Source organism: Seriola aureovittata, chromosome 2 (assembly GCF_021018895.1).
Source record: "Seriola aureovittata isolate HTS-2021-v1 ecotype China chromosome 2, ASM2101889v1, whole genome shotgun sequence".
NCBI classification, from domain to species: Eukaryota; Metazoa; Chordata; class Actinopteri; order Carangiformes; family Carangidae; genus Seriola; species Seriola aureovittata.
In genome coordinates this window covers 2916321-2940453 of record NC_079365.1, presented here as the reverse complement: position 1 = coordinate 2940453, position 24133 = coordinate 2916321, and the positions used below count along the sequence as shown (strand labels likewise).

Genomic DNA, 24133 nt, shown 5'->3' with positions numbered 1-24133 from the left:
AACCACCAAAAAAATCCTTAATGTCCAGCCTGCTCCTGAGGGAGCGGCGAGGTGCATGGAGGTGAAGTCAGTGGACCTCACGCTGCTCTGTGTATTTCTCTTTCATTTGTTCTGGTGTTTATCTGGTTGTTTTAATTACATTTTTCAGAGCAAACTCTAAGAGAGGAGGTCAGTGCCGGTGAAGTGCCTGTGTTATGTTGCTTACCACTGTTTGACAGACTGACAGATTTCATGACCCTTTGCTTGTTTTACAGTTTAACAGAATCACCATGCAACCCTTGCTCTGCCAGGAAATACACTGCCAGTTTATTATTCATTCCATCCGAGCAGTCAGTGTTTCTGTGTTGGGTTAAAGTGGCACAATCTACTGCAGCTGGTGAGTTAAAGCGGTTTGTAATAAGAGAAAGATCGAAACCAAAGCCTGCGACACATTCTTCCTATCTTTAATTTTTGAGTCATACACAGTTGTTCAGCAGCCTGTGAGGTGAGGACCTCACAAGAGACTGGAGCTCCCTTCACTCTGCACACAGTTTTCCAATTATGTTGAAGTTGGAAATCCGACCCAGCTGTGGTCTTTACACACAAGCCTCAGACTGGTGGAGAGGCACAAACACTGGAGAGGCTACAGATGCCCAAATAGAAACTTCATGCAAGTTGTTTAACTTTGACCTGAGCTGTGCTGATCTTTGTGGGCACAGCCGATCACTATCAGCCAGCGCTTGAACAGAGAGATGGAGGAAAATGTTGATGTGTTTCTGAATTTCCAGAACTATACAATAATAAATTGGCCTCGAATTGAGACCAGGAAAAAAAAATATCTGCATGCATCAACCACATTTGCATCAACCACATTTGTTACAAAAGATAGTTTGAATCTGAAACACAGCGTTCAACTGCCGGCAACAATTCAATCAGGAGAAACTTCATTCTGAGTCAATGAATAAACTTTTATTGACATGTGCAAAACAAAAGAGAGAGGAAAAGAGGAAAGGTGAGAGATGTGAGAGTCTTTGGCGATTAGACCCAATATGTGAAAAGGGGGTGAGGCTGTGTGAAGTATAGGAAACCCCCCGGCGTCTAGACACTGGTAGTGATGGGAAGAAGAGAAGTTGGAGCTCTGGATGTGATGACGAGCGGAGGAGGGTTGCAGAAATACACACTGAAATGACAGCTGACAGTAGGAGAGGGGTGAATAGTTTTTAAAGTTTGTGGCGAGATCTGATTGGTTACCAAAAAAAGTCAGCTGATTACAAGAAGTGGGTCAGAGAGCAAGAGAAATGTGAATAGAAGAGGCTTAAAGACAATCTTCCTGATTGAATTTAGGCTTAGCTTGATTAGCATTGTAGCTCAGGCTGTTTAGTCCAGCGCTGTGGGAGGGGTAAATACCAACCCGTATGGAACATGCAGTGCATGACCCTTGCTTTTCATGCAGTGAAACAACTGTGGTTGCCTAAACCTCAAATGGCAAATGAAAATGCAGCCATATTGGTAATGTAGTTAGGCAATGACCAACAACCCATTTATTCTGGGGGGTGTATGAGGAAACTGGAACAATGACTGTCTTTCTTCTTGGAGTAAGGGGACTCATTGTGCTCATTTCCAGCTCTATATCATATTAAAACCCCACTCAAGCTAATTTTCATGGTACAACACTGAGCCAATATTCTTTATAATAGGGAAGACTCCAGAGGATGTAGATTCTAAAAATCAAATCTACTAAAGGCTGTTGATCACAAAAATAAATCTCATGGAGTAAAGCCACCAACAATGGGGAAGGAGCATATGGGTAAACACACGGATGAAATGAGGTTATTTGAGCACCTATGTCTGAGATGCCTCTACTAATAGATTTCAAACAGGATGGATGGATGTGATGCTCACACAAATGGAGCAGCAAGACATTAACTGCCTACAATACTACTCTAGTGGACTGTTTGGTACAAGGAGCTGTGCTTAGAGATGACCACATAATAAAGTCTGTGACGAGCTGACGTCCGCTCGTCGTGGAGGTGGAAAAACCCACTGGAAACTTAGTTGAGAGCGGTCTGAGCTTTTGTCTCATACTTTGAAACTTCGGCCATGTTTAATATGGACATCCGACATCGTGACAGTGTCACACAGCCTCACTTCTTCATGGAGCGGATTCTACAAGACGATGGAAAAACTTTGCTCCATGTTGACGTATTGCATCACTTCATTTCTGCAAATTAGTCAGGTGCACATTCACACTGCCAATCTCCTGCTCGACCACATCCCAAAGGTGTGTGGAGACTTTGTCTCAGGGCCAGCGTAGTTTGATGTGAACATCGACTGAAGCCCCTGACCTGTTTCTGCGTTGCTGCAACACGATTGGCTGATGGGATAACCGCATTAATAAGCGAGTGTTCAGATGTTCCTAATAAAGTTCTCGATGAGTTCCCATGTTATCCCTGATAGATTTGAGATGCTGTTGTGCAGGTGTTCCTAATAGAGTTTGGGGAGTTCATATCATATGATACTTTGAATTCTTGATCAGGATTTCTCTTGAAGGGTTTTGGTTTTTTTTCCCAGCTGCTACAAACGTTTCTACAGACAATTCATTTCACTGCTTCACATTTGATTAGTCTTGCTCTGTACAAAGAATTAATTTCCTTCACTAATCCGTGTCGCACATTCTTCTTTGTCATTTTCCTCTCCTTCACTTTCACATGCTACGCTCACAGGGATCTTAGTGTATTAACCTGTGGTCCCAGAGGCAGTTTTTCTGTGACCTACTGTTTCTGAGTAATGAAAAGATGTTTACTTTTAAAGTTATGTTTGAAGTTACACGAATGCATTGAGACCAGCCCAGACAACTGACTCTGCGTCCTGCTCTGGATGTCTGAAGAAATTCATTCTTCTGTCAGAGAGCCCACAGCCTCCCAGCAGGGGTGTTTCCTATGAGTTTTCACTGCTGCAGAGTGTTTTTCCACAAGGGAGGGTAAGCAATAGGTCAGCACACTAAAGTCAATGCAAAGTATGCATGTAATCGGGAAATTCAACCTCCCATGGAGGCGTTTAATGTGTGGAATTTCAAACGTTATCTTAACATATTGAGGTAAACGTCAGGACAAACATCCCACATACTGTTGAAACAAAGCATCATTCATCATGAGTGTGGAAAAGAAAATGTTTAAGAAAGTACATTAAAGTTATAATCTGTGACTTTTCCACATTAAAATGTCTAAAACACCTAGACCTGTGTTCTACATGTTGTTGAGTTGTGTTCTTACATTTTCCCAAATGTTTCCATCAATTCTCAAACCAGAGAAATCTGTGATTTTAGTCATGGTAACGCTCCGTGTCATTGGTCTCCTGTCAGTGACATCATATCCTCTTTGATCATGTGTCAGTGTGTTTGTCTGACAGAATCTCAACATTGACTTTTATCTAGTTTTAAGCCACATACACTTTTTACACCTTGGTGGTTTTCAGCTCTATATTTGAACCAGATGAAGGATTTTAGTCGTCGGACGTCTGGATCTGAAGTTATAAGAGAGACAAGCTGAGGAAATGTTAGACAGCTCAGCTCCCAGCTGCTGGAGACGTCCTGTCCTGTGTCAACCTAACCTTGTCTTTGAATCGTTGCTTGTTTTGGTGTTTCTACAGGTTTTAATTCCCTGGTCTGTTTGTTATGGACAGAAAGACACCTCTGCAGATAATTTGGCTGTCAAATTATCCCGGTGAACATCTGGATCATGAGTTATCAGCGAAACTACTGAGATAAAGGTTAGCAGCCTGAGCTCCCAGCCCTTCCTTCACTTCTTATTTGATCAATGGTGTGTAAAAAAAAAAGTTACCCCCCCTCAAACATACACACACACACACACACACACACACACATAACCCTCGTCTGTACATACACTCAATTGGCCCCACAATCTTCTTATATAAATCACCACTTAATTTTAAACTATAAAAAAACTAGACTGACCGCAAACAAAATACACACAAGAACAAAGTCAATGAATATCTCACAGAGCTCTCAAAAAAAACCCCAACCATGAAAGAACAGCAGAGCAGAAAGGTGTGTGCTGCCACTGTGCAGACAGCTGGTCTCCTCACCTGATTGTCCTTTCCTTAACCAGCTAATCAAGTAAGTGACTACACTATATTCAGAGCAAAAATCTTCACAAATATCTGCAGTTTTTTAATACTGGTGTACAAACTTGTTCAACCTTTCATCAGTAAAAGAAGGAATGTTGTCACAACATGATAAGATGGTATGTTGGTATCCAGCGTAGCATAATTACTTTTAATGTGAAATGTTGACTTCATGACCTTTCTATTGATATGAGACACACCACTGTAATTATGCTATGCTATACAGGATTTAATTCTAGATTAGCCTGTTGTTCCTAAATCAGGAATGTGTCAGAGAAACATTTACAAAATGCAGACTGCCTCATCTATAAAATAGGGAACAGTATATCTCAGGGAGGAGCATGAGGACACTGTAAACCATTGGAAAATGTTGCAGATGTCACACCATGTCTAGTGATGAAGGCCGGAGGTGAGCAGCAGCGCGAGGGCTGGCTTCTCTTTCCAACCTGACTGGAAGAATCAGTTCACAGTTTAATAGCTTTATTCCTCTGGCGTTTTGACAGTATGAGCAAAATGACTTGTCACCACGTCACCTTGTCTTGATATTGTAGGTAGTCTATTTCATCACAACATCAACTGACACACCTACAGAGAACTACAGACAACTACTTGTCTAATATCTGGTTTGAAAAGCCAGTTTCTAAACAGCTTTGATGTGAGCACGAGCCAAACCACTGCAGCCGGAACTGGATTTGACAGCTTTGTAGAGATTTGTCCGTGCACAGTTGATTTTCAGTTGTGTGTGCGTATGTGTAACAGAGTTTGTATAGCATGTGATTCCACGTAGCGTGTGAATCGTTGCCGTGATCGTGTGTTTACATATGAAGGCTGAGGAGGGATGCGTTTTAGGCTTGGTTGGCCCAGAGCTGTCCTGAAGCAGCAGACAAGTACCAGCTGGCCAAAAGCTGTGGCTGCGGCAGTCGTGTTACCAAAAACTTGAGTGTGAGAGGAGTTTGGGATGTTATGGAGCAGGACTTTCGGTTGACCTCGAGGAAGGTCTGGCAAACTGTCTGAGAATTCAGGAAGGGAAAGCAAGGCTTGGAGAACTGCTGACCCCGACTGGGGATTTGGCCATGCAGTGGTGCCGAGCAGGGTCATAGGAGTTTGAACATACATGTTTTTTGTGCGGTTGAAGTTTAAAATTAAACCAAATCACAAAAAACTAAACCTACCACTGTACCTCTACTGGTATCTACTGTAGCTGTGCAGATGTATGTCTTAAAAGTATGTGAATACCCTGACTCACGTGATGTCACTTGGGACTAGAAACCAATGTCTTAAAGATCAGGGCGCGTATTCACAAAGTATTTTATCCAACCACTAAGAGTAGTCTACTCTTACTACTACATTGCACTAAAAGTTTCTGACTAAAAGTTTTGTCCTAAGTTCTCTTCACAAAGCTGCTGAGACCAACTTTTAGTCAGGAAAAGTGAAAACTCCTGAGCTAATAGTGCAACTCTGTTGCTATGGCTGACGTCAATTTTCATGGACGAGCGTCCTTGCAGGAACCACAGCGATTGGTTGATGAAAGACCATCTGTGCCACTGAAAACGCATGTGCAACATACTTAAGTAATAATTAAAAAAACACTGAGAAATGAACAAATTCAAATGAAAGAATAATGGATTAAGTGAAGTTTACAAAAGTAGAGCATTCTCCAACAGACCCTGTATGATCAGGTTTGTGTCGACCCGGGAGAATTTCATTTTACAATTAAAATTTACATTAAATTCTCTCAATGGCAAAATAAAACTAAAACTAACCTGTCATAGACGACCTAACTGAACCTAACTGGCAGCCTATTAGCCGCAGTCTGTTGTAGCTGTAGCTGGTGTATTGTAGCTGTGGTCCCAGCTGTGTGTTCAGGTGTGTGAAGATTTCCTCTGTCCCTCACCAGGTGACCTCCAGCTGGAATATGATCCTTTCAAACAGCTGATCAGGTCACTCTCCATTCAGATCCATGACTCGTGTGTAGATCCTGGACGCTGTACAACAATGTCTACAGCTGTACAGGCAGCATCAATACAACCTGTGTGTTGATTTTGTTTCCCTGGTTACAAACACCTCCTCGTCCTGTGGTGGTGCAATCATTTTTACATGTGTGAGGGTGGTAACTGAGCACATGTAACACATCTGATTTCAGTGCAGGAGACCTGAGTTCATACCTTCAAAGACCTGTAGTTAACTTTTGCTTTTTTACGAACTGCAACCACAAAATTTCCCTAACCTTAATCAAGTGTTTTAGTTCCCTAACCCTAAACATACCTCTAGAAGTACTCAGATCACTTACTTAAGTAAAGTACCAATACTGCAAAGTAAACATACTTCATTACAAGTACAAGTCCTGTACAAATGTACTTCAAGAATTAAAAATAAAACTTCAGAATTTCAGAAACTTATTCCCTGTGACTCCTATATTTTATGTTAATTCTGATGCACCAGTGTGTAAGCTGTATTCTAGTGTAGCTGCTCAAGCTGGGCCTAGTTTTAGATGCTTTATATACAGGAGTCACCACAGAAATCTGAGGGGATGTGAGATGGTTCGTCATGGATGGCTACATGACTGACTGTGTACACCTGTTAGCAGCGAGTGTAGCTGTGGAAGCTGAACCTACTGTAACGTGAAGGTCCCATATGTGGTGGTTTGGATCACTCTTGATAAAAGAAATAGCTGGATGGGGACAGCAGCAGTTTTATCTTGCTCCACATGCTTCACAACAACACTTCCTGTCTCTAAGTCACATGTCACCAGACTAACCAATCAGAGGCTAAAGGGACTCAGAGGTAATTAAGAGGATGGATTCAAGAGGTTATTATAACTATTTTTAAAGATGCACATGTAAATATTTAAACTTGCAAATATTTAAATAATGATTGTGTAAACATAATTATGTAAATAGTTACCTGTAAACATAAATGTGTAGATAATTAACTGTATAACATGCATATTATTATGTATATTTTTAGTAAATTAACTCAAATATACAGAATGAATTAACATCTAACCCTTACACTACTAATTACAAAGGTGTGTCCACATATCACACTTTTGTGTAGTTCAGTTTTTGTGTTTATGTTGTATGATATCCAACCCAGCACAATGGAGGTGATTGGAATTTTGTGCTGCAATAAAACAAATAACAAATACATCAAAAATACAACAACTCAACAGCAAAACGTCTCTCCACATATTATTCTTCTTATTAGGCTATTAATCACACAGCCTGCTCCTCCTCATGGTTTCCATATGTGGCTTTGTCTCATAGGACAATTCAAGGTCCATGTCTAAAGAGAGGAAATGAAAAACAGCGAAAGGCAACTTTAGTTGAGTCTCTTTCAGCATAAAACCTGTCTCACTGCCTCTCAGGAGGAATAGTGCAGACAGACATCAGCGGGCTTTCACTGCCCCGACATCAGACATTCCAGCAAAGCTACAGAGCTGCAGCCTCATACCGAACTCAGCTGGGAGCGGAACAGTACACAGTTACACTCCATTTGATCATATAGTTACGTGTTATTACAAGATAAGATAAAATGAATAAACGATCCCTGTGAGGCTTGTTGTTCATCTCACGCATACATCAATGTATGTGTGAGATGAACAAAATAAATGATATATGATGAGATAATGCTGTGCGCTTTGTGAGGGATGACTGGAGGAAACGGATCAGGATGTATGGTACATGTGTGGTACATAACTGAGACAAATAAAGGGCTATAAAGACAACTGATGTACGAATTCACAGAAAATATATCTGTACCTCACTTATGCACAACCTATATTCCCTATGCAGTACATGTACACCAGGAATGTGACATGCAGGGATTGAGTTTACATGTTGAAACATACTGAGTAATGACAGCTCTGTAGAGCGAGCAACAGGCAGTACCCATATCAGCATCTGTGTAACTAACCTGGGTTGTTGTCTGGCCAGGAAATGTTGTATTACACAGCTTTCATCATCCAATTATTGCTTCACGTGGGACATGTTTGTCTAAATGTGTTGGAAACTGCTGAAAGGGTCAGAAGGTTAGTCAGAAACAGACTGCTGGCAAAGGCAACAACGGTAAAGAAAATACTTAAAGAGAAATAAACAGGTTTTTCTTGGGCAGGAAATGGTTCTAAATGAAAATGTATTGAAAGTGACATCTGTTGATTATTGAAAGTAAGTAGGGCGCTGTTCCCAGAAGGAGACATCGCGGTAGATTTCTAAGGTCATTTTTATGTCTGTAAAAACCACAGGCACTATCGTACTGATGTACTGGCAGAAGCAATTTTTCAATGCCAGCGCTAATGTGATACCATGATACCATGATACCAGGCTACCACGTGTTCTAGTATGATAACAACAAAACAAACCACACTGCAGTATTTATCGTTTTTTTCCTCAACAAGCTAAAAATGATACATTTGAAGTATTTTGACTTTATGATGATAATATGGCTAACATGTTAGCAAACAATGACGTGTTTAGACCTCCAGCAAACATGGAGCACCATTGATGTGAAGTTGAGATATGTAAGTCCATATTCTACGGAAGGTGAGAAAGGCCATACTCACAAATATTTAGTTTACCCCATTATCTCGAGATAACGGAGCTTTGTTTTCTTGAGATAACAGGACAATTATTCCATTATCTCGAGAAAATAATAACATAATTATTCCGTTATCTCGACATAACATAATATTTTTTTATCCTGTTATCTCTAGATAAGAGAATATCTGATCCAACTTTTTAACAGCTTTTTAGCTGTTAAAATCCACAGTGCGCACCAGCTAGTTTCTGACTCTGTCTGTCTGCTGTTTGGTGCTAAGAAAAGTAGCTCATAACCAATCACTTTATCTGTTTATTCAGAAGGCAGCTAAAAACTGAGGAAAACCGCAACACATTACAGACTACACATAGATAAGTGACCCATTGTTCATGTACAAATATTTAGGGTCTAAACCTAGGATCTGTCTGGACCGCCTGTGGTCAAATCCTGGTTTTGTAACTGCAACATCTTCTGACAAAATCACAAATAAACACATAAATGAAAGACAAAGACTGAGCTGTGATTTCAGCTGTGTTTACTGTAACATGATCAGAGAGAAAGTTAGAAGATACTGACGATCTTTCTTATTCAGTCCCTCACACAGAGCACAGCCTCCATCTGGATCCACAATAGTTTATTCTTTATTTACTTCAACTCCAGAACTTCACAGACTTTTATTAGAGGCAGGTCTTTATGTCTAACTCCCTCTGTTTGATATGTAGAGTTGGTCATAGTCGTTAGTACGAAGCCTCGTTAGCGATGACTTCTCTCTCTCTCTCTCTCTCCCTCTCTCCTGCTCTCTCTGCTCAGTGTGTCTTATGTTTAATTATTCCTCTGCCTCCTTTAGTAATAATGATACATGGAATGAAAGTAGTTCATTTGCTGTAATGGAGGAGAGGCTCAGTGTATTGGAAGCTCTCCTCCTCTTCCCTACAGTTCCTGGGCAACTGGGAAACCAGCTTGGTAGACTGTCTGTAACAAGAGGGGCATCCATACATGGTCCAGACCTGATACAGGTTTATACCCAGTATGTTTGAAAACAAGTCTTTAAATCTAGAGACAATGGGCCTCATTCACCGATATCTTCTTAAGTATTTTCTTAAATTCTTTCTTAAGTTGTTCTTAAGAAAGTCCTTAAGAAAACTCTAAGTCAGATTCATGAACGTGTTCTTAAACCACAGAATTGTGCGCACCTGTGTTCTTAGATTGATGAATGCCAATCTCCTCGTAAACTGAAAGTGTGCACCAGTTGGCCCTAATTAGCGTAGGTAACGCCTGAATATGCCCTCAGAAGGGCGTGAGACTGAAGGGTCGTGTGCAGACACAGACAGAAGTCACAAAAAGATACCGTAAGGGAAAGATAAGAAAATTCGAAGACGGAGCGCCGGAATCAAAACGCAAAACGAACTTTAGTAGTTCTGAAGTGGAGGTTCTGCTGCAGGAGGTGAGCCGCAAACAAGCGGGTAAGTGTTAATGTAGTGCTCATTTACTTTAAAGGACCATAATGCTATGTAAAACAACAAGTTATTTTTTTAAATATTAAAAATGACAAAAATATTATTGTAATTTAAATAATATATTATTTATAATTATTACATAATTATATAACCGTAGAACAGAAGAAAACGCAATAACCAGTTATTTTGCTCAATCATGTCAGCAGTCAAATGTACGTAAGAAGCTCTTGAGTGTGCGTAAATTCTGTTCTTACCACTCCGTGAGTAAATGTGTCTTTTTGTATATTTGGGTGTACTGACATTACTGAACTAGACTGACATTACTGGGAAAAGCAAGTAATGTAACTCTGTAGGATATAATATGGAGCTAAACATCTCACTTTACACCCTTTTACTAACTAATGTGTACTGAAGTCTCCTCCACTCAAGTGAACTGACACAGCTGTCAGCCATGTCTGTCAAAATCCGACTCTACTTATTTCCTCATGGTTTGAGTTCACATTTACCCCTGCAGCTCTGCAACAGTACATATTCTGAGGTTTCAGAAACAGTCAATAAATTACAGTAAATCATTACTTCATCTCTGTGAGGTTGGGATGACATGTGAATGACAGCTAAATGAATCAAGAAAGCAATTAAACAATTGAGTATTGCAGCAGGAAGAAACCATGGCCACACACACACACAAACACTCATAGTTGACAGGCCAAGGCAAACTGGAAACCTCTCCATGCGAGTCATTTTTTACAGTTTGAATTTTGTAATCAATAGTAGAGAAATTAAAGCTCCCTCCCAAAAAGTGACAGCTGTTGGATGTGTTCATAATACATCTTGTTAATCCAACTGTTGCAGCAATATGACTGCTTCCTGGCACACATGCAGGTGTCTGACCTTCAAACTGTGATTATGTGTGAATATGTCAATGTATTTAAGGCACAATTACAAATACATCTCCAGTCTACGCTGTCAAACCCACTGAACCTACACATAGTTCATGGATTTATCTTCACTCCTCTTGGGTGTGATTAATGTTACTATTTTACTCTTGTTGTCAAGTGGAGGCGAAGAACATCACTGTGCAATCAATCATTTTATAATTTCCTGATTTATAGTTTCCCAGGGGGGAGGACAAATGTAGGAGTGTGAGTGTGTCACCTTCTTAACATAGCACCGTAGCACGTCTTGTTTGGAATAATTATCTAGTATTTGAGACATTCAGCAGGTTCCCATCCTTTGACTCATGAATTCATCACTGTGAGCTGGTTCCAGGTCTGAGAGTGGTGGCACGCAACCAAAGTCTGAGACCGAACCAAAACTACTAGCACCACCTCCACCTCCACCTCCACCTCCACACACACAAGCAACCTACAAACATACCTACAATGTGACTGTTGAGTGTCCCTCCCTTTCTTTCATTGCCTCAGGCTATTCATGTCTTCTCATGCTCAGTGGCATTTCAGTATGAGATACACTGCAATACACCTATTTGCAGTTTATTGTCATTCGTGAGAGCGCAGTGTTTGTTTATGACCCAGATTGTGACTAGGGATGTACGGTATGTCTCCTTTAAAAAAAAAAAATGTACACAGAGACAAGAAAAACAAAAACTGAAGCACATTGGCTCTACAGAAAATGCAAATCAACCTATATAAATAAATAAATGATTAAGATATAAATATATTTATTCAATCAAAATCCATCATTTTCACACGCTGAAAACACTGTCTTCTTACACAATACACATATTTGCTGCAATTTAGCAAATCTTCAATGTGTTTGCTACATTGATGATTTGCTAAATGCTTAGGATTTGGCTGAATTTCAAAGCCACAGCTGTGGTGTGTGTCACATAGTTCATTATAAAGCAGAGCAGCAACACTCCCAGAGAATCTGAAAACTAGCTGCGAGGCTGTGGAGGCAGATGGTGACTCAAGGCTCAATGTTTTTGCTGTACACCTTCACTCTACTGCCATCTTGTGACCATGAACCAACTACATGGTTCACTGCTATTCAGGCCTACTGTTCACAGAGCAATGGGCATTTCAACAAAAAACCAGAATCACCTCCACCTGGTTGTATCCCTCCACTAACCCGCCAAGTTACAGGAAATATGGTTACAATCTCTCCATCCTGAGTTACAGCACTGAATAACGGCCTGAACCTGACCAACCTTAAATTTTCTTTTTGTGTCTTCTACACTGAGAATACAATGTTTAAATAAACCTGCAAAATGTCTGGATGGCAGGATTGAAGAGGTCTGGATATTGTTGTCGTTCTGCATGATAATTTACTGCCATCAGATCATCCGCAGGATAGCACATCATAGCACTGTAGTGGCAGGTGAGGCTCTTAGCTCTTAAGTGTTTCGCAGATGTGATGTCATCTCTTTAAAAGGTTGTTCATAGCTTTGATTTCATCAGTGGATAGAGGAGACAGGTTGTATCCTCTCAGCTCAGGTTTACCTGGAAACAAACAGAAAGAAACTTTTTACTGCATGTGGTGGAAGTCCAGTTTGACTGCAGCTATCATCAAGTCCTGAGGGTGTACTGCTCACAAAATGATAACAATTAAAACGTTTCCACTTGCATTGGATGTTATTGGGACTGATGCCATGAAGGACCTCCCTTTTTCAACTGTTTCACCAGAGGAATGATTATTGAATTGAAAGCCCTGCTTGTCTGGTCTGGTCATCATCGGATAATCCATAATTCACATAATTCACTCAAAAAAAAAACATAAATCTTTGTATCAAAAACAAAACCATTTTTTGGTTTTTGGCAATTCCTTTTACCATTATTTGTTTGAAACCAAAAAGAAAAAAAATAATTAATTGGGGTTTAATTGATGTTTAATTCTAAACCAAAAAACCAAATCACATGGTCTATTTGGGGCGGCTGTGGCTCAGGAGGGAGAGCGGGTCGTGGTTCGATCCCCTCCAGGCCACATGTCGAAGTGTCCTTGGGCAAGATACTGAACCCCACTTAGTTTTTTGCAGCTGAATCACTGGGAAACATTCAGAGTTTAATAACATGTCTGCATCAATCCCATATCTTTCAAAAACAGTTTGCTTTCTGTACAAACACAAAGACCAGACATTCCTTCTACGGAGACTGCAGAAATATTTCACAAGTAATGACATTTCTCAGCTTGTTACTTTCATGCGTCGAAAGATTAAGGAGTTAAGGTCAAAAGATCAACAGCCCTGGTTTAAGGCTAAGATACTACAAAGCAAGAATCCTGTAACTCATCTTCAGAGACTCTGACATGCTGCAAACTGATTCCTTGTAATCGCCATTTTAGTAATCACCTAGATAAAGAAACAGACACAACTGTACAATACACTGTCAGCCAAAACAACACAACCATCTACAGCTTTAAAAGTGGCCATAGACTTTCCAGAAATACGACTGATAGAGCTGAAAGACACATCATGGCTACCTTGGATTTAATCAAACCTAACAAACTCAAAAGTGAACTGAACTTTGATGGATTCACAGTAAAGTTGACCTTTGACCTTTTGGATATAAAATGTTATCACTTCATGTCGTGTCCACCAAAGTCAGAGTCCAAGTGAATGTTTGTGCCAAATCTAAACAATTTCCTCAAGGTGGTCTTGAGATACCACATTCAAGAGGCCAAAACCATGTTTTATGAGGTCACTGTTACCTTGCCCTTTGACCACCAAAATCTAATCAGTTCAGCCTCGAGTCTTAGTGGACATCTGTGCCAAATTTGAAGAAAATCCCTGAAGGCATTATTGAGATATCGCGTTTACAAGGTTAAAGCTGCAAGTAGCCAACTGAACAGATCAAATGCTCTTCATACCTTGGATCTCATTGAGATGATTGACCTTTGCTTTCAGTCCTTTGCGAAGGTCGTTGATCTCCTTTTCCAGCTGCTCCTGGTCTATGGATGAACAAAGACCAACACAGATCACATTTAGCAACAATGGAACTGTATGCAAAAGGTTTTCACTGCAAGTGCAAATAAGTAAATACAACCTCTGCAGCCAGCAGACATGAAAAGTGAGACTTCTTTAATGTTCCTTTCATACATGTTTTAAACTATGTGAAGAAGTACACATGGAATTTCGCAGGGGTGCCCAAACATTTGTACATCTGTATGAGTAAAACTATATCCACTCAGTTTAATGGTGGAGCAAAATATATTTAGATATTAACTGGTCATTCTTACCTTTCTGAATCATCTCTCTTGTCTTTGATTTGGGAAATTTGATGAACATGGTTCCAAAGCAAACCTTCACTTTCTCTGCAAATGACAGCAGTGGTAAATCTCAAGTCACGTACAGGGCATCTACAACCAGTATTACAACTATACACCTGATTCATATCAAGATATCAAACAGCTGTTTCCACTGTAAAATTACTGTAATCAGTGTTTACATAACCTAAGCCAATGGATGTCAATGAGTGTCCGTTAACAACTGTGATTCAAACAGGATGCACTTGAATTTCAACACTTCTCTCCTCCGTGTCGACATCTTGTGATGAAGCGCCACTCACCTGAATCTGACATTTCCGTTTTCAGTGCGTTCAGCGCCTCTCTGTTCTTGTTCCTCTTTGTGTCCAGGTCCACAATCTGAAACCGCGACAGAGAAAACGATCTCTCCACATTACGCAGGATATGATGTTACAACATCAATGTGCTTTTTCATTGTGGAATATGAAAAAGTAAGAACAAGCTAATATCAAGTTTTTGGATTGATGATTAAAACATAGTCAGTTTGAAAGTAACACAGTAGTTTTATTTCATTCAAATGCAATATCATCAGCCTACAGTGACTGAGTGGGAAAATCAATGAAATATTGTCAGGTAGCATTATTTGAAATGTCTGGTGCTGTTGTATATCAAAATACAAACCTATATTAGATATCATATGAAACACTGTCATCTCTGATACTGTAGCACATCTGAGGACTAAATTTAGTCCTTATGTAGCATCTCTCTGTCGCTCTTCTCCTCTCATCTCTCTACTGTCTGGCATAAAAAGTCACAAAAATGCCCAGGAATTAAATAATAAAATGAAGTGTTGGTCTGGGCAAAAATCCTGAAAAAGATCATTAGATCTATTAACATTATAAAAACAGTGTGAAGAATATGCATGCAAATTAAGGCCTGCAAGTATTTTGCACTTAGCTAGTTTGTGCAGACATGACCATACTTAATATACTCCAGAGACTGGGATAAGATAGGCCACATCTGCAACTGTTATGAATCCCGTCTTAAAACATTCTTTAATGAAAAAGCTTTTATGCATACTTAATGTTTCTCAAAGTTTTACCTTTACATCCTTGTAATTTACATTGTCTTCTTTTTAACTTTTAATCTCCTGTGTTGAATACCATTGTTTATCTTCATGATCTGTTCGTTATTTGCATTTCGCCTTTACTATTTGCTTTTTCTCTTTTCTGTAAAGCACTGTTAGTTTACTTTGCACATTAACTGTTATACACACATGATACATAAGGTATTATTATTTTCATCATATTTATCTTCTTTTGTTTGTTTTCTCACTTGTCATCCATTCCAAAGATTTATATTCGTTTTCCATCCTTTATAAGGGACAGGACTTAATAGGTGATCATTATTCAGTAAACACTGAAACACTGAAACCTCAATATTCAGATTCAAACTTGAAAAGATCGATTAAAGAAAAGTTCCGTGAGAAATTACATTTTCTGTGTGAGGATAGTTCACAGATCAAGCCTACCCCCTCAAATCATAACACAAATCCTAACACATACTATTAATCACTAATATTTACAGTATTTACATAACTATAGGGCTGCAGTGTTATTCACCTCCCAGTAACACAGAGCTACCACACCGCTATCCGGGCTAGGTTTATTCATTCCACGCGAGACGGTAAAACTGTTAGCTTAGCTGCTAGCTTAGCTGCTAACACTGTCAGTTAGCTCTGTTAGCTGATGTATCCCTCCGTACTCTGCATATAACATCCATCTTGTTGTTACAGAGTATTTATCTACCTGTTGCTTAGTGGTGAGGACATCCTCCGCTGCTTCCTCAACTTCTATCATATACTCCAAAACACGCTGGGATACGGCGTCCATGGTGGCGGTGTCGCTGTAAAAATACGTCCGGTCTGAAACAGCAACTGGACGGGATACAGGAAGACCTCAAGGGAAGCGCGTAATAATAGTTCCCCACACAATACTTGTAAAAATACATTTAGGTCTTTCCATCCCCATCCCCATCCCCATCCGCGGGGTTTGACCATTTTAGTTTAATAATGTCAAAGAAAGACAACAGATTTTCAAATTAAAGCACAAGTTTGTTGAAAAACTTTTTTTTTAAAAAGCCATTTCTACTGTCAAGTATGGGGATTTTAAAAAAGTGCCCCATAAACTCATAATATTTCAAGAAAGAAGTCGTAATATTAATAGAATAATGTTGTAATATTACAAGAATTAAAATGTAAAATTTCGAGAGAAATAAATGTTTTTAGGAATATTACAATCAACTAATGAAACGGGATGAAGTACAGTCAGTGGCCGCCTGAGCTGCTTCTGGCAGCTGCTGTTTGTCTGTCTGACAATGGAATAGACTCGGTTTCTTTAGTCTTTTCAGTGTCCTGATGCTGCTGATGATGATGTTGATGATGATGATGATGCTGATGGCCCAAAAGATGAAGTATCTTCTCATTTGTGAAAAGTAGAACTTCACAGGATGCTCCACATTCCTCATTTTAAAGCTTCTGATATTTACCCTTTAAGACAAGACGCAACCTAAAATTACCTTATTCTCATTATATTATGACTATTTTCTTGAACTATTATGCTTTTATTCTCAAAATTATAACTTTATTCTCGTAATATTATGACTTCGTTCTCAAAACAATTGGTATATAGTATCTACACTATCTACAAATAAGTCACACATATAATACAGCAATTCAGCTTGTCACTGACACCAAATGGTAATTACAGTTTTCTGTAATTTTGTTTTGATTCAGCAGAACTGCCATTTTCAGAGCATATCTGCTCGCTCCTAGATGAAGCTGTACTCCCATGACAGACACATCAGTCAGACAATCACTATGACAACCATGGCAGTGTGAAGCATTTTATTCAGAGTAGTCCAACAATTTAGCATTGCACCATAACTTTGTTGGACTCATGATGGACAGGAAAAATAGTATCAAGTATTATTATTATTGTGAATCCTTGCATTCTTCTTCCTTGTTGAAGCATGGCACCTATGCAAAATGCAACTTGCCTGTAGACAATTCTGTCAGAGACTCAGGTGGGTTACTCACTAGCCTCGAGGTTGTATCCCTCCACCACTCAGACTAGTTTCAGGTTACATCCCTGTTTCTTCAGTCATATAAAAAAAAAACAATTTGTGTAAAATTGTTCATAATTGCTGTGTGAAGTCTTGAGTTATGGCTAAAAAGTGTTTTATGGGGTCACACTGACCTTGACCTTTGACCTTTGATCACCAAAATCTGATCAGTTCAGCCTTGAGTCCTACTGAGTTATTGTCTTCACCAGAACAGGACAGATGTACATACGTACGTATATACAGATGGTCAACCCGAAAACAATATACCTGGCTGTCTCCGGCGCGGAGGCATAAAAAAGTTTGTTAGAGTTAGAAGCATCAGGCTTTAATAACTTTTGTGATGCTTTTCTTTTTGTTGACAGACGAAAACAAGAGTGATTGTTCCAGCGTTCACATCATTAGTAAAACTGGTAGTGTTGAAAAATATCTCATACACACATATACATAATGTATTGCGCTGACGAAGGCTTACTGGGTTAAGACCTAGTGTATGGTTATACGGCGTTGTAGGCTATTTTCCTTCTGCTTAGTATCAGATGGTTTCAGCTCTTTATCTGTTCTCTCCTCCTCTCTGCTGACATATACAGTATTTTAATAAAGCTGAATTCACAATAAAGCTGTTCTCACTGACATGTTTTTCTGTTTCTGTTGTCATGACAATGGAACAAGTTTGAGATATTGACTGAAACGTGGCTCATTAAAACTACATGTTAAACAGAAGTCACTTCCAAGCTTCTGCTAAAATCCTGATTTTATAACGTCTTGACAAAACCACCAAACACACAAGTTAAAGACAAAGACTGTGCTGTGATTTTGGCTGTATTTACTCATAAAATGATCAGTCAGAGAGAGTTAGAACCTCATTCACATCAGCTGCCGTGTTCAGTATAAAGAGGCGTGTCTGTGGAGGGAAAGCTCGACTTCGCACTCGCAGGGCAACACTGACGACTCTCTTCTACAGAAAGTAGCTGAGGTTTGTCCAAAAAAGTCACTAGATTTGTCACATGGTGCTATTTAAAAAAAAGTTGGGAAATCTAGCAACGAGCAACAAAGGCGCTAAATTGGCAACAATGCTTGTTTGCTCCAAATCATTTGGAAAGAGCAACGAACAATAGTGTAACTTCATCACTCAGTCAGTCAGTGACATTCACGTTCAGCTCCGCTGTTGCACTGCAGCCAGAAAGAAACAAAATGAGTATTTATATAAATATCCACATGCGCATAAGATTTATGTATAATCAACAGTGCATGTAAAAATCCACTGCAGGATCTGCTTATTTAACTTAACAGCACTGGATTAAACATAACGATGTAACTATAATTAGCTGAGACTAGAAAAATATTGCAAAACATCACATTCGCTGATGGAAAAAGTGAAACACACTTCAACAATCTGAAAATATAGATTCATAATCAAATCTCAAAAGTGATGATTGCAGCTGTGGCGTACAGATTACACCTCCTTACACTACCCAAATTGCTGATATCAAACAAATTCAACCTGTTTGGGCCTGTTTGGCCTGTTATCAGGAGAATAACTGGACCCGTGTAAATTGTCCATTATTGCAGTGACAGCATCTGGTTTTATTTCTCGTTCCTTAAACTCAGCTGTTCTCCTTCGCTCACTTCCTCCTCTTCTGCACTCAGAACCACTCCGTCTTTTCTCTGATCCATTTTGTTGTCTTTCTACTCCTCCTCTTCTCCTCTGCTCTGAGCCACTCCTTTTCCGAAACCCCCCTGTCCTGTAGTCCATCACATCCCCCCGCGCTCCCAAACAGTCCTTCTCAGCCCCAACACTCGAGTCCCTGGCAGTGGAATGAGGCTTGGTGTTAGCACCTTGACCCGGGTTGCGGATGTTGCCTGAGGCTTGCATCCTCCTCAGGTGGCTGTTGGCCCTCACAGGGCTGCTGAATCTCTGAGCCTGGGACACTGTGCTCCTGTCTGAGGAGTGCACCCGGCTCTCGCTGTAGCTCCTTTTGGGGAGTGACATGGGCCCCCTGCGCTCCAGCATGGGACTCAGTCTAGACTGACGAGTGTGGCTGTGGGTGGAGCGGCAGCATGACGTGCTGCAGGCCGAGTGGCGGATGCGGTACAGAGCGCAGGCACAGCCGGAGAGCAGGGTAGAGTGACTGGCCAGGGAAGAGAGGAAGGTGAGGGGGAAGGCACGCTGACACTGGAGGATACACTTTGGGGAGCTGAGGCGTGATGAGGCAGCAGCTGGTGACCTGTGGTAGCTGGATACAACATCTGACACAGCTGACTTCCCACTCTCCTCCTGGACAGTCTGGATCTGACGCCACTCCAGCTGCAGCAGCCTCTCCAGGTACCTTTCCAAAGACCCCACTGGCCTGGGCCGAGGGGCCCCCAGGCCCTCCATGTTGTAGAAGACAGCCAGCTGAGTGAGGCTCCAGGAGTTAAAAGGTGGAGGAAGGAAGTCTGGAAAGTCAAAGCCAGGTCGGCCCTGTCCTCTGGGCCTACGGCTGCGAGTGGAGCAGTCTTCAGCCTCGATGACGTCTGGCCTTAGCTCGAGCTGCGGAGGAACCCGACCAGAGGACAACACAGGAAGTCTCTCCGACTCAGACAAGTCAGTGTCACTGTCCCCTTCTCCATGGCCGCTCAGACTAGCTTCCTCCAGCTTAGGGGAGTGTCTCTCCAGCAGATCGTGGCTTGAGTCAGACAGACGGTGGCAGGAAAAGGCTGCTGTGTGTCTGCTCCCTCTGACTCCTGTGTGCTTCTGTTCTCTGTGGGCAAAGCGCTGAGCAGCCGGTTGCACCTTTGGCTCCATCCTGTCCTCTGCAGAGGGCCGTGGATGGGAGTTTGACTCTGAGGTTCCCTGAGCACTAGAAAGAAAAGAAGATTGTATTATCTTAACAATCAGACAACAAAGAATGACATAACATTTGCACAAACAGCAGTCTCACCTGTGTTGGCAAGTATTGCTGCGTTTAGTCAGGGGCGTGTGAGGCTTGTGCTTTCTTCTTTGCTGCAGCCTCTGTGATTGCAGAGAGACACTGTTACTGTATACCTGCACATATTTTCAACTTATTACATGTTCATTCTCTCAACACTTAAAACTAAAGCTGGACCTAATGATCAATTTATTGATTAATCTTTTGGCCTCTGAATTGTGTGGAGAGCAGATAAGCTTTAAATGTTTTGTTTTTATCGACCAATAGTTCAAAACTATGAGAAGCCGCCTAAGCCAAAACTGAATACTTTACTTACACATACATGTGTACTTGAACGTTACATCACAGGTCTAATACCCTGCCTCACCTGCAAATCACTGTCATCCCATTAACCACAGGAGTTATGTAACCCCACCCTTCTGTCTGCAAAGCCTTTTAAAATCCTGGCGGTGTTGTGTTGAGCAGACTGGGTGACAGAATTTGAGAGTTCCCTGTTGAGCTGGAAGCTGCTGGGTTGCATGGTGCTGTGCGATGCCGATGGTGGCGTTTACAGTATGTATGTGCAAGTGAAGTTTTCACTTTTGGCCTATGGGAGGCTTCTTATACAAAATTCTAAGTTATTCAATATATAAAAATGAGAAAAGCAGCTAATCATCACATTTGAAAAGCTGAAATAAACAAATATTCGCTAATTCTGCTTGAGAGATGAGTAATTATCCAGCTAGGTGTTTTAGCAACTTTTATCAATACTTTGTTTATTGGCTTTTGTTCATTTTTGAGCGTAAACAGAACATTCAAACATTCTTAATACCCCCCCCCCCCACAATAACACAACAGTCTCAGTAAAATTAAAAATAAAAACATTTAAATATTAAGTTATGCATATAAGTTGAAGTGATTATAGACAAGAATAAAAATAAGCTGAATGATATACCTACGTTAAAATACATAAAACAATCAAAACAAATCAATAAATAAAAACAAACAAGTAAATAAAAAAATTCAAAAATAACTTACAAGGTAATATACCTCTACATGCATGCACACATGCTAATCATAGGAGCGTTCTAATTAATTGATGCTTGATAAAAGAAAGTGAACTCACTCTCTCATTATTATTCTCTTGGCTGGGGAACGTGTGCTGTGGCTGCTGTGGCTTCCTTTGTGACGGCCGCCTTCCCATTTTGTTGCTTGAAAAGAAATATATTAGGAATGAAACACAACCACTGACCTAAATAACGATCATAAGAAAATACAAATGAAATATAGAAGCAATAAGATGCTCCACGGTTTCCGGTGGCCGCCGACACGACGATATCTTTTGTGATTACAACAAATAAAGCACAAATAAATACACAACGTTTAGAGATCAAAGTGCAGCGAGACGCGGACGGCGAGCCGCTGAGTCCAGAGGGACGTCCCTGTTCCCGCCATCACCAAACCATAAACAACAGTAGGTGACGGTACCTGGCCACATTAGGCCTGTTGTTGGTCCACAGCGCCTTCTTCTTCCATTCCCTCTCCCTGATGAAAACCCTCTCCACACACTGTTGTGGCGCCCGCTCCTGCAGGATTGTGCCCATCCCAGTTTACACAAGGCACCAATGACACGAGCTGGTGGGCTGTTCAGGCTGAACACGGTGCAGCTGTGATCGCTGCTGAAATCAGCACCCAGCACCGCTTTTCTTACTGACTGTACAAGCTGTTGTCGTGATGGTCGATCCACCTGCTTGTCCAGCAGGGCGCAGTCCAGACCACAGTGCGGTGCTCTGCCGAGGAGGAGCGCGAGCCCTGGGAATAAACAATAATCAAACCATATCCATTAATGTTTATACAGAGGTAGAGACATATAGACAGCTCGTGTCCAATGGCGGATTCGGTTCGTGCAGGCTTCTGCTTGCTGAGAAGATCTCCTGTCTCTCTCTGAGGTGCTGGGAGAGGGTGGATCTGTGAATACAGACCTGCAGTCTCACAGACACATCGCCTCTCTGGGTTGTGTGAAATCAAATAATAAATATAATTATGTAATAATTAGGGGGGCTGGAGGATGAAGGATTTGTGCAATTTAGTCATTTGATTGTCTATTTTATTTGTATGTATATTTGTCTGCATGTATATATATATATATATGTTATTTTGCATGTTTTCTTTTATGTAGGCATACCCTGCTACAACCTCTCCAACCATACAACTTATGGACAATGACTGGAAAAGGACGATTACTGGAACAGGGTACAGTGTGGTGAAAGTAGATGGAGTAGGCGTGTGCCAGTCTGAAGTCGACTCAACATTTTGGACAAAATTTTAATATCACTGGTGGTTGGCAGTCAACTTTTCCCCCAGTTCCATCCTTTTAGAAAACGTGAGCACAGCTTTGTATTTAGGCCTTCTAATAATAAAAATGACTGTCCATGTGAATGGATTGACTCGAAACCTGAATGTGAGTTAGGATTTTGTAAGTGTACTTTTTACTAAACTTGTTTTGTGTGTGAAGCCAAGATGTGAAATTTTGCTTGGTTGCACTAATTGCACAACTTCATGTTGTTTTTCATGTTGTTTTTTAGGACAAATCAGCTCTATCAGAACAATACATTGAAATTAGAGTTTTTGGTTGGTTGAATAATTGTAAATGATTTAGTCTCTGAATATAGGGGTTTGTTTTTGTCACAAAAAGGCACTAAATGGCACGTCACTCTAACTGTACCTCATAAGGTGTGAATTCTGTACCTCTCCAGGTATATATGTTGTACCCTGCTAGAGTACAGCTGGAGCGACAAACACTTTGTACATTGTTAGGTCCATCCCTGTACTTCCATTTTTTAATGTGTAGATGTCAATTGTGCAATTTAAAATGCGTGCATCTTGTTTGAAGTGCAACAGTGTAATAATTAGGTTCTTTTCAGTGTGTTAATCCTTTCTTTTCTTTCCTCCTTTCCTTTCTATTTGTGTTACTTTATTTTGGTTTTTATGGTTGTATATAATTGGTATTTATTACTATTTTAAGGGGGTGTTTGTCCAGGGCACCAGACAAGCTAGAACCGCCACTTCTTATGTCTAGGTGTGTGTTTGTGTATGTGCTAGTAGGAGTGCGTTCCCTATCTCTACCTTCCTTATCTCAAAGATTTTTAAGTCACTGAATGAGGTAAAATAATGGTGACTAAGCCTGTGGCCCACTGATGAGAGTAATGCAATATTTATATATTTGCAGTATTAAGAAATAAGTATCTGCTGATATTCTGTGCTGATGCAAACAGCTGCAGCTTCACATTAAAAGCATTTAAATGGCGTCAGTGAGCCCTGCACTTACTACTGTTGTTCATTAAGTAGGTCGTGATGGGGAGGTTCAGTTTGTCTATGGACTCAGGAGCTCAGGATCCAATCCCTGGACAGGAGCAGCTTTAAGCACATCAGAGAACTGCTGGCAGCAGAAAACCCCTCAAACCCTCCACCAATAAGACCCCATCTCTGCTTGACTGTTTGCTTCACACTCACAACTGTAATTTTGTTTTACAGTTTTGTTGCATAATGATAATTAGTTTGAATAGTGAATATTTTTCTCACCACACTGCAACAAGTTTAAGTACAAGGCCTGTAATTGCTGCATAAATAGCCTATCTCATAATAATAATTGTTATTAATATTATTATTATTATTATTATTATTATTATTATTATTATTATTAATTAAAAAAATAAATAAATGAGTAATCAGTCCTTCCTGTGCAGCCACCACTGCCTTAGACCACAGCTTATCGTTTTTACATGTCAGTTTTTGTACAAATAAAAC

At 40.4% G+C, this 24133-nt stretch overlaps 2 protein-coding genes across 2 annotated transcripts; both read right to left on the bottom strand.

Moving 5' to 3' along the window:
* Positions 1–11779: 11779 nt before the first annotated feature.
* Positions 11780–16275, bottom strand: pdrg1 (p53 and DNA-damage regulated 1). The gene is made up of 5 exons (XM_056399173.1): positions 16124–16275; positions 14639–14714; positions 14310–14384; positions 13941–14021; positions 11780–12577 (listed from the first exon to the last, which is right to left on the bottom strand). Exons 1-5 carry the CDS (start codon positions 16205–16207, stop codon positions 12495–12497), a joined length of 399 nt encoding a protein of 132 aa, XP_056255148.1. The 5' UTR covers positions 16208–16275; the 3' UTR covers positions 11780–12494.
* Positions 16276–17205: 930 nt separating this feature from the next.
* Positions 17206–22324, bottom strand: LOC130175807 (uncharacterized). The gene is made up of 4 exons (XM_056386366.1): positions 21815–22324; positions 21453–21537; positions 20360–20430; positions 17206–20278 (listed from the first exon to the last, which is right to left on the bottom strand). Exons 1-4 carry the CDS (start codon positions 21928–21930, stop codon positions 18925–18927), a joined length of 1626 nt encoding a protein of 541 aa, XP_056242341.1. The 5' UTR covers positions 21931–22324; the 3' UTR covers positions 17206–18924.
* Between the last annotated feature and the right edge of the window lie 1809 nt (positions 22325–24133).